The sequence below is a fragment of the Pagrus pagrus genome (assembly GCF_965226575.1).
Source record: "Pagrus pagrus genome assembly, chromosome: 2".
NCBI lineage: Eukaryota > Metazoa > Chordata > Actinopteri > Spariformes > Sparidae > Pagrus > Pagrus pagrus.
Window position 1 is genome coordinate 29649586 of NC_140186.1, and position 9929 is coordinate 29659514.

The 9929-nt window shown below is 44.0% G+C and overlaps 1 protein-coding gene across 3 annotated transcripts; it reads right to left on the bottom strand.

Annotated features, from left to right (window-relative positions):
- Nucleotides 1–33: 33 nt before the first annotated feature.
- On the bottom strand, nucleotides 34–9671 carry LOC311268813 (uncharacterized protein). Of its 3 annotated transcripts, none has more exons than XM_084372690.1 (8): nucleotides 7257–8680; nucleotides 7068–7165; nucleotides 6331–6662; nucleotides 6083–6147; nucleotides 5751–5908; nucleotides 5099–5611; nucleotides 3188–4695; nucleotides 34–1671 (listed from the first exon to the last, which is right to left on the bottom strand). In XM_084372690.1, exons 1-8 carry the CDS (start codon nucleotides 8339–8341, stop codon nucleotides 1003–1005), a joined length of 4428 nt encoding a protein of 1475 aa, XP_084228816.1. In that variant the 5' UTR covers nucleotides 8342–8680; the 3' UTR covers nucleotides 34–1002. The 3 variants fall into 3 exon arrangements, with proteins under 3 accessions (XP_084228816.1, XP_084228815.1, XP_084228817.1); XM_084372689.1 differs by having other exon boundaries at nucleotides 34–1677; XM_084372691.1 differs by lacking the exons at nucleotides 7068–7165; nucleotides 7257–8680 and adding an exon at nucleotides 9379–9671 and having other exon boundaries at nucleotides 34–1677.
- Nucleotides 9672–9929: the final 258 nt, after the last annotated feature.

A 9929-nucleotide genomic window follows, 5' to 3' on the forward strand; every position in this document is an offset into this window, starting at 1 on the left:
TGTTAAAATACAGTGTATTATTCATGACCCAGCTCAAATGGTAATATATTTTATTTTTAAAAAGTATGTGATTGGTAGATTTACATTACAGTAAGACATCATAAAAACAGTTATTCTGCATGTACATGTATATGTACATCACAGCAGAAAAAACAAACGGAACAATATTCATACGTAAATATTAGTATTAAACTTTAAAGCACTGTTCAGCATGTGGACTTTCATTTTCCAGTAAACATGAATATGAACATCACAGTCGAAGACAATACAGACTTTGTGCTAATAAGCTTCATCCATTCTGTTAACAGTGTACAATGTAGTGCTGAAAAAGTGCATCGTACTACGCGTCACTTTCTTGATCACCTGAACCATAATTTAGGTTCTATGACTGATTTACTGTCAAATAAGGAGCATTATGTAATCTCTTAACCAGTGTTTCATAACACAAAAACGAGTATTAATGCAAAAGCAAAGGCACATGGTAGTTTTACATTATGCTACCATGGAGGACTTTCATCTACTGTATGTTTTCACAGACAACACACACTTGTAGTCACAGTTACATATATTTGTTAGAAAGCATACAAAATATAAAATAGGAATACCTTACAATCTACTGTATGATTGTATCTAAAAGAGGTAAGGCACAAGGCGCTACAAGGTTAATACACAGTCAAGTTAAATGCAAATCAGAAGTATAACAGTCCAAACAATACACAGTACATAACTGGTTTTCTATGTCTTCTCTTTAGTCCCAGCCTTCCTTTAAAAAATGTCTCTCTCCTCCTAACATGCACTTATTTTACACTTTTATATGACCTCTGTGCGTACTTCATCCAACCTCAGCATCTGTTTACGTCCTGAGTGTGGATATTGTGCTGTACTTCAGGCCAACTCTGTATCGGGACTTTGGTTTGAATCAGGTTTAAATTTGGATGTTACACATGTAGCTCAGTTAAAGTCAGAGCTTGTGAAAAAACAAATGAATGTTATTTTGGGTGTTTATGGGACCTTGTCCATCCCACTCTTCTGATCATCATTTCGACCTGCTGTGTGCCCACTCTCAGTGGTGGGTAGGTGGTTGTGGTGAAGAAACAAGATTGAGTCCAAACTTTCTGGAGGAATATTGGCTCTCTTTCTGTATGTGGCTCCAGCTCCTTCACGCACAAAGTCCTGTGCAGCATTTCCTGCCACTGCCGGGGCGGCCAGGTAGGCCCGTGCCACTGTGGCCAACAGTGGAAACTGCACCGCCTTCGTCCTCCACCACTGCAGGGGCTCCACTCCCAGAGAAGTCCCCTTGTCGGCTCGGAAGACAGACATCTCCATGTCTACAGACTCCTCCACAGAACTCTGCCTGCTCCGGGGGGCAGAGGAGAACAGGTCTCCCAGGAGGAACTCCATACCAGAGAGCCCGGCCTGAGAGCCAGGATCTGCCCACTCGCTGTCATCATCCTCTCCTGCGTCGCTCTCTTCATAATCGTCAATCTCTCTGAAGTTGATTGGGCGGGATTCTTTGAGGCGCTTGCTCCTCCTCAGGAAGTCACTCTCTGACTCTGGTGAACCAGGTGAGGGGCTTCTCTTGCACTGGCTTTGATTTTTAACTTGGCTTCTCTTCCTGTCCTCCTTCACAATCCTGACAGCCTCTTTCTTCAGCCAGTCAAAAGTGGCTGTCTGCTCCTTGAAAATAACGAAAATCACAATGAAAAGATTTAATTTGTGTTCAAGGGTATTCTTTGCTTCACACATTATTTTACCTACGATTGGGAGTTGAAGGGATCATCAAGTAACATAGAGGAGTTTTTAACAACAGAGCAAGAAGGCAGCCTCAAAACTTAATGTAATTCAGTCTTCTTGGCTAATGACGTTCAAGCACATTAGCACCAGAAATGGACATTAGATGGAGAACAAATATGTCTTAGTACATATTTATAATTAAATGACACATTTTAATTCATTTATTATCTATTCACCTCCATGCCAATGGAAAGATGGGTGAAGGTTTGTCGTCCACAAAACATTTCTGGAGCTTCACAGCTAAACAGCGTTGCGTCAAGTAAATGTAAACAAACAAAAATATTATGGCTCCATATAACTTGTCCAGCCAGATCCAAATTTCAAGAAGCTCTTAAATCCCAAATTGATTTGACAAGCCATTATTGACATCCTCGCGGTTATGCTACTTTGTCAGGTGTTCCCTAGCATTTTCAGCATAGCAGCTGCAGTAAATACACTGGCTTATCAGTTTTGGGTCAGGGCTTCCAGAGACTTGGATTACGCCAGGAAAACTGTAAGGAGCTCTTTTATGTTGTATTTGAAACCCGACTTTTGATCGGCATGGGGAGTAGCTAATGACTGACTAATTATGTATTCCAAGACAAAATGGAAACCCCAAGAAAATACTAGCTTTAATAAAATGTTCAGGATCAGACTTGCATGTGTGTGGGTGGGATATTAAATCTCAAACTGTCCAGTGCTGAAAGCTGGCATCAAATGCCTATTCAGATTCATAGTCCAGTTTACAGTGCTTATGCTTTGATTAGATAATTCCAGATTTATATTTAAATGTTGCTAATTTTTGACTACAGTTTATTTAGGCAAAGCTTGTGCATTTAACATTTAAGAGCTTTAAGAGATTAAGTCCAGCCCTGCTCCTTCTCTGATTGCCTTGTGTCTATCATTTTTTGGAAACCACTACAGTTTTGGGGTTTTGGTTCTCCATGCTAAGTAAATCTGACAACTTTTTAAAATGGGAGAGGGTGAGAAAAGCAGAGGAAATCAAATAATAGGTGCCGTCTTCCCACCCAAAACATTTCATGGCCCTGGGCAACAAGAGTAAGGGGGATAAGTGGGACCCGTGCCTACAGCCAAGTGCCTGTTCTCTCAAGGGGCTGAAGAGGTCGGTGTGATCAGAACCACAAGAAAAACAGATAACCACACTATACTATCAGTTAACAGTTTTAGTTGCGTAGAGAATGCAGGAAGAGTAGGGCAAGTCAGTAAGTAGCTATTTCAGATGACAAAATCAACATCAACAGCAGGAAATGAGAAGCGTGCTTTACCCATTATTTTGAATATTACTAATTTCAGTGGTAAATCAGCCACTGTAACCTCAGCAGGCATAGCAACAGTTACTAAGGGGGCTGGGTTTAGCTAAGTCAATTCCCTGCATTTTAACTTTATGACTCACCTTCTCCTCCATGAAACCCATCCCATGAAACTGGGGGTCAAGGGAACATGCCACACACAGAACCCTGTTGACAACAGGGTTGTCGTAACAGCTTGCCAAGTTTCTCCTCATCATCCTCTTCACTTCCTTCAGGACAGACGATGAGTCTCCTGATCGCGACACAAGGTGGCGAGAGAGCAGGCCGGTGAGAATGGGTTTGATGAGGGACAGGCGAGGGAATGCCTCCTTGGCGAGAGTTCGACACGCCACGTCCAGAGGTTTGAGGACCAGACATAGTTCCTCCAGAAACTTCCATTCTGATCGCAAAGTTGCAATGCTTGTTGAGGATGTGTTCGAGGTGGAGTTTGCATGGCAGCTGCCAGATGAACCAGATTCTGAAGAAGTATCTTCTTTAGACAAGCCCTCACCTTTCATCTCTTTTATCATGTCACAGAAAAGGCTTTTATATTTGATGAGCATGCTCAGTAGAGAGTACAGTTTATTCCACGTTGGTCGGCTGTGAGCCCATGACTTCAGCTCTGCCTGTTCTTGTTTCGTCAGAGTCTGCAATAGACTCTGGGTATGGTGCTGATGCAAGCCTTTGTTATGAGCAAGTGGCAGGAACAGGGTCGAGAGAATACCCTGGAATTGGCTGAGGGTCTTTGAGATGACAGGATGTGACATTACTTCCTCAATGCAGCCTTGCACAGCGCTGAAGAAACACGGCACAGAGGGTAGTCCTTCACTAGAGTGGCCGGGCTCTGAGCCATGTGGTTCCTCAGGTGACACAGAGTCTTCCCTCTCAAGAAATGTTGTTGAGTTAGGGTGAGGAACACTTCCTGGAGCCTCACCACCTTTGGTGCTTTTCATCGGGCCCAGCCTCATCTTGTTCATTCCCTCCCCTCCGAGCAAGACCATATTAGGTTGTGAGATTCTCCACTCCTGGGCCATCACTTTCACTTGAGCCTCCACTGCTCGAAGGCTGTAGTCTTTGACCCCACTCTCTGTCAGTCTTTGGGTTGCCAGAGCCAGGTTCTGAAAGTGAAACTTACAGTCTATGTAATGTGCCCAGAGGGTGAGGTACCTATCAGTGTTGCCCTGCCAGTTGTGGAACCAAACATCCACACTTAAAGTGACGAAGTGAGGAACTTCCCTACAATGGTTAGGACTTCGCCATCGTCTCCTGGGCTCAAACTCGATGGGAGCAGTGTAGTCAGATATCTCCTCGTTTTCTCCACTGTCGATTTTGCTCCTCAGTAGCTGTGCAAGGTTCATCTTGCCTTTGGTATGGTGTTCTTTCAGGAGTTTCTCGAGCTGACCGGGTGAGGGCAGCTCCTTGTAGGAGGGCAGGAGGGCATGGATCAGCTTTTTGAAGCCGTCCCCTTCTACCAGAGCTGGGGGCTGGAGATCCACGATGAGAAAGTTGGTGATGGCATTTGTCACAACCCCCGGTATCGTCTGTGATGATGCGATTGGAAATGTGCTCACCAGACCACTGTTGACCATCACTGACTGTGAGCGTTGTTGACCTTTTGTGAGAAAGAACACATTTTCAATTATCAAATATAAAGCATTTTTAAGTTGTAGATCAATTTTGATATACTTGACACCAGTTTGCTGGGTAAACCTGAAAATTTTGGTTTGAGAAAGAACTTTCTAAATCCAATTTTGACCAGAGATTCTTAACATTAGCAAAACACCTTCAGGTTGATTACATTATGTGTTCTCCGACTAGAGCTCATAAAAAACAAGCTCTAGTTGTAGAACAAACAAAGACAAAGTGACAGGTCGTAACCTCCTGATTAACCAAACAGAAATCAAAGATGAACTGGAAACATTCATCAACATCTTTGTAAACATACATCTCATCTTACAGACACTCTTCGCGGTTTACAGTAGCATACAGTAGTTAGTAAAAGTTACCTATCGTACCTATAGTTATTGGAAGACTCCGGTCCTTGTAGCTGCTCTGATGTGGTCTGATGTGGTGCTTGTTGGTCAAATGGTTTTGGAGATCCGTTGCTCCTCCTCCTCCACAGCTCACATGTTCCAAACACACCTTACACACCACAGTGCTCCGGTCCAGAGGCCGACCAGTTGGGTCGGGCTCGAACCCAAAAAAGTACCACGGGCTGTTCTGCGGGGCGGTTGGGTTACTCAGTAGTTTCTCAGTTCCAGGCATAAAATCATATGCTTGAGAGATAGGGGAGGGGAAGGAGATCAGGGAAGAGGGGAAGGCAGAGCCAGAAATCATGCCTGAATCACTTGCTGCGTCTGGGTTTGACATTGTTGTCACGTCACTGATCATAGGCATGGGGCTCTGTGATTGGCTGTGATCTGACCAAAGGGAAGAGCTGCTTGGCTCTGGGAGGGTGACCAACTGGATGTCCTGCAAGAGGCGTAGAACTGTCTCCTTGTCTCCAACTTCACATTTCACATTGTCACCTGTATTGCACCACCAGAAACAAATGCATGAGATGTTGGCCAAATTAAATTTAACTCTACTGTCAGCTAATTAATGTGGAAGTGAAAAACCAAAAAGAATCTGCATTATGTCGTTCCATGCATCCGTGAGTGAACTCACCCATCCCCAGGCCCAGTAAGGTGGCATAATCCTTGCCGATCCAGACCCTGAGCTCTGTTCCCTCTGTGATGGGCTGGGAAACCCTGTAGTAGATGCGACGGTAAAACTGGAAGACAACCAGGTTGTGTTCCTCCTCACTGCTGGTATACGTAACATACCTGATACATAGAGCAAACAAGTAAAGCATGTAACTGAGATAAAGAGATTAAGAGCCATTTTCTGTCAGATAAATACTGTAATCAACAAAAAATGACAAAAAAACAAGTGACTACATTATAAATATAGTAAAGCAGAAGGGAGAAAGGAGACTACATCTTTGAGAAACTGCCCACCTCATCCAGTTAGATCTGTTTTCATCAGAGGCATCAACGTACACAAAAGCAGCATCATCCCTGATCTGGAGGTGAGAGCAATGTGTGTGTTAAGTATTTTTATAACCAATTCTTTATGGAATTCCTTCTGGTTATCAACACAATTCACAAATAACACAACAGCTTTTGAATGTGATTTTAGCGCAAGTGTTTTGCCACAACTTCATTTAAAACTGGCTCTTTACGTCTGATCAAACCAGTCTACTTACAGCCCAGGCGTATTTGAGGTTAGTCGGCATTTGTCCTCTGCACACCTCCCCTAGATATGGCCCGAACATGACTCCCTGCTGAAGGTGACACTTGGCGTACACCTTCATCTCTCCCATCTGCCCTTCGCCAGAAGACCCAGGAGCAGACATCTCAGACCCAACGTCGCTGCACAGGCACAGGCAGGAAGGGATGGACAGCTGTGCTCGGGATGGGCCTCCATGGAGCCAAGGCTCGCCAGGTGGCAGCACGGCGTCTGGGACATAGTTCTGGTTTGAAGTAGCCTGAAGGAATGAAACGTCCTCGAATAGTTCATCATGGTTTAAATCCAAACCTGGAGTAGCAAAAAACAGAAATAATTAGTCAAATATTGAATTCAGATGAGATACTGCTATTAAGAAAATCCAGTGGAAGAAGCATGTTTATCGTTTTTTTTGTTTGTTTGACATTACTGCATGAATGTGACTGTTACTATACAACATAATATTACATTACAGCAAACACACAGCTTTACACATAACTTTTTTGTTTTCATCAATTTTATTTTGTTCCCCCAAGAAAAATGTATGTTTCTTTCACATTTTGTATCCAGAATCACATTTGACTTTCTTTATACACTTATCTGAACAATTATCCCAGGCTGTAATTACTAAGATAATGAGTCCAATGCAGATTTGGTGCAGAGTGTGTGTGCTTGAGTGAACTTCTATTAGGGGTGCCCACTTGTCTGGCGGCAGACCTGCTGGGCCGGCTGAATCACTTTGTGGTAAAATATCGTCTCGCTGTTTAAGGCTCCAGATGGATGGTGTGTGCTGACTTTGGAGGGAGCTTCCAGACCTGTTGTAAAAATGATATGTAGGTCATTTTTTGCAGGAATAATGGGAGACATGTTGATTAGGATGGCAGCAGGCGAATAAACACGTCCTACCTGTGCACGCTAACAGGAACAATTTCTCTCCTCTCCAGTCCCGCGTCACACAGTTGGTGAAAGGGTGTGCCTCTGATGCAGTGATTGGTGTAGATGACTGATGTGTGGGCCTCTTTACACATGCGGGACAGCATTGAACCCAGATAATTGACTCCTAGGGGAATGTGGCTGTACCATATTTCATCTGTTAACTCCTTCTTTGGCTGCAAGTAAAGTGCGGTTGCCTTGGATGGGAGCTTGCTGAGGTATTTTAAAAGAGAAGTAATGGGACAGAATTGACTTCCTGGCTTCTCGAACATTGAGCTTCTGTCCTTCTCGTTGTGGATTTTTGTTTCATCACTAAAGGATAAAGTGCAGTATCTCAGTCCCCTCTCGTCTTTTCTGATTACAAATGAATCCGATTTTAGGTTCCTGTTGGCCTGCTTCCCTCTGCGGCCGAAATGTACCTGGATATCAAACCAGACTTTGTTCAGAAGTCCCTTTGGAGTGCTGGTGTCCATCACACGCGAGTGTCTGAGGATGTGAATATCATCAGGGGACAGTGCCTGATGGTGCGATGTTAAGTCTCGACCGGACTTCCTTATTTTCTTGAGCACTCCCAAGAACACCTTGTTGGCTGAGGTGAACTCAGCATCTCTCATTAAGCAGACAGGACGGCTGACAGGAGGCTCCTTGAAGTACCGGTTGAGTCCTGCCCTCAGTGCGATGTAACTAGCAATCCCATACAGCTCTCCTTTGCCATTCCGGACAGAGCCATAAAAATGTCTCAGCAGCCCGTTCAACTCAGTCTTCTCCACTGTTGCCAAGTCCACCTGCAGCCCCTGGGACTCCAACCAGCCAATGAAGCAATTCACAGCCCATGTCGTCTGCTTCTTTGTAACCAAATTGATCTCAGTCCTGCTGTCTTCAAGTTCATCTAGGTCCAAGTCTGACACTGTTGCATGTCTAGAAATGTCAGCAGTATTTAAGGTTACCTCACACTCTTCCTCCTCATGTGACTCTTGCTCTTTTTTCAAAATTATCTCCTCTTTAGTCTTCATATCGGGTTCAAACAAATCACCAGAATCCTTCAGGTGTGCATTCATTATGTTAGCTGTCAGCTCGGTCAGAGATGTAAGGACTAAGCATGCTAAACAAAGCGGAGTGATGCCCCTGAGGCCGTCTGGTTCCGGTGCTTTACGGCGATTATAGCACAGTCATTATCAGCGCGTATTGAGACGGGTCAGTCGATTTTTGATGGAGGGGGGGGGTTAATAAGCTAAAGATGGCGGCTCTAACTGACCAGTCACTGCACCAACATACCACACCAGCGGGACACAGCGGGTGAAATTATGTTTTAAATAACAAAATACTGCCAAATGCTCGCGCTCCTTACACGGGACTGTAAATGACTGTTTGGGTGATACCATGGCAACAACGAGGGTGAAAGACAGTCGTACAACAGACTTGTAGCCGTCTTCTCTCTGCGCATGCGTACAACCATCTTTAGCAATGGTACGTTTTAACAGAAATAACACTGTTGCATGACGAAATTAAGCGCTCTGTGCTGCACTGTGTACAATGTATCACTTCCCCCAGCCGTGACATGGAAATGTCATCATGTATGAGACAGATAACCGCATGTTTAGAGAAATACACACAGTCTTGCTTGGAAACTTGGTGGACGGTGTTGTTGTATTGCTTGCCCGACGCTTGAGTGGGCTTCAACACATGTAGTTTGATTATATAAATTCTTTGAATGTGTCATACAAAATCCCAATGCATGGTGGGAATTAAACGTTGCATTCGTTGATGTGGCACACATAAATATACTCGCATCACTCTTACTCTTGCAACAATAAATGTTCTGCAAAGACAAAACAAAGTATACTATACCACGTGGTTATGTAGTGAAACGACAAAGAGTGTGCATATACAAATACAGCATTAGGATCAGGGACTTTGACTGCTCCCCACTGCAATGCAACCACGTGAAACCCAGTGCCCCGCTGCAATTACACTTCCCACTTTGCAGGAGGGGGTTGGGGGGGATGAATGCAGCAGTGCAACATGACTCGATTTGGATGCATGCTTTAGATTCACAATTCTTGCAGTGAAAGTGTTGAATTTGGTGGTTATTCACCTTGAACCTCAAACAGAGCTCCAGAGGTCGCGGCAGAAGTAGTCTCAAGAAAATCTGCACGATGTCGACGTCTCAGATGACTTCTTAAATTCGTTGTATTGCCACCTTTTGCAAGCACTATTTTTCGGCATAACCTGCAGACGGCCTCGCCAGAGTTCAGAGGCTGCCCCTTGTCATCTGCCTTCAGGCCGAAGTACAGCCACACGATGGACTTGCCCCTTGGTTTACTGATAAGATCCATGTTTTCCCTTTTTCTGCTTAGAAAAGACACCCCGTGGAAAATTACACCAGCCCTCTTCTTCTTCCTCCGCTGCCTCCTCTTCTTCATGTTTTACTGCAGTTGGCATCCAGCTCATTGGTACATTACTGCCACCTTCTGCTCCGGAGAGTGGATCAGTTCATAGATTTATAAACTACATCCCTAAAAAATGTTTTTAAAAAAAAAATCTTAATTCACACTCACTCACACACACAAACAAGCACACACAGCCCTAATTGTATCCTCCAAGTTTTATGACATAGTCCTATATATTTTATTGTTTTTATCTTTA

What these genes read in the sequence shown, in the direction of transcription:
- LOC311268813 (XM_084372689.1), bottom strand. Translation starts at nt 8,341, where the DNA reads ATGAATGCACACCTGAAGGATTCTGGTGATTTGTTTGAACCCGATATG. An exon ending in TGATTCAGCCGGCCCAGCAG is followed by an intron (nt 6,663 to 7,067) that starts GTCTGCCGCCAG and finishes TTGCTACTCCAG; the next exon opens with GTTTGGATTTAAACCATGAT. An exon ending in CTTACTGGGCCTGGGGATGG is followed by an intron (nt 5,612 to 5,750) that starts GTGAGTTCACTC and finishes GGTGCAATACAG; the next exon opens with GTGACAATGTGAAATGTGAA.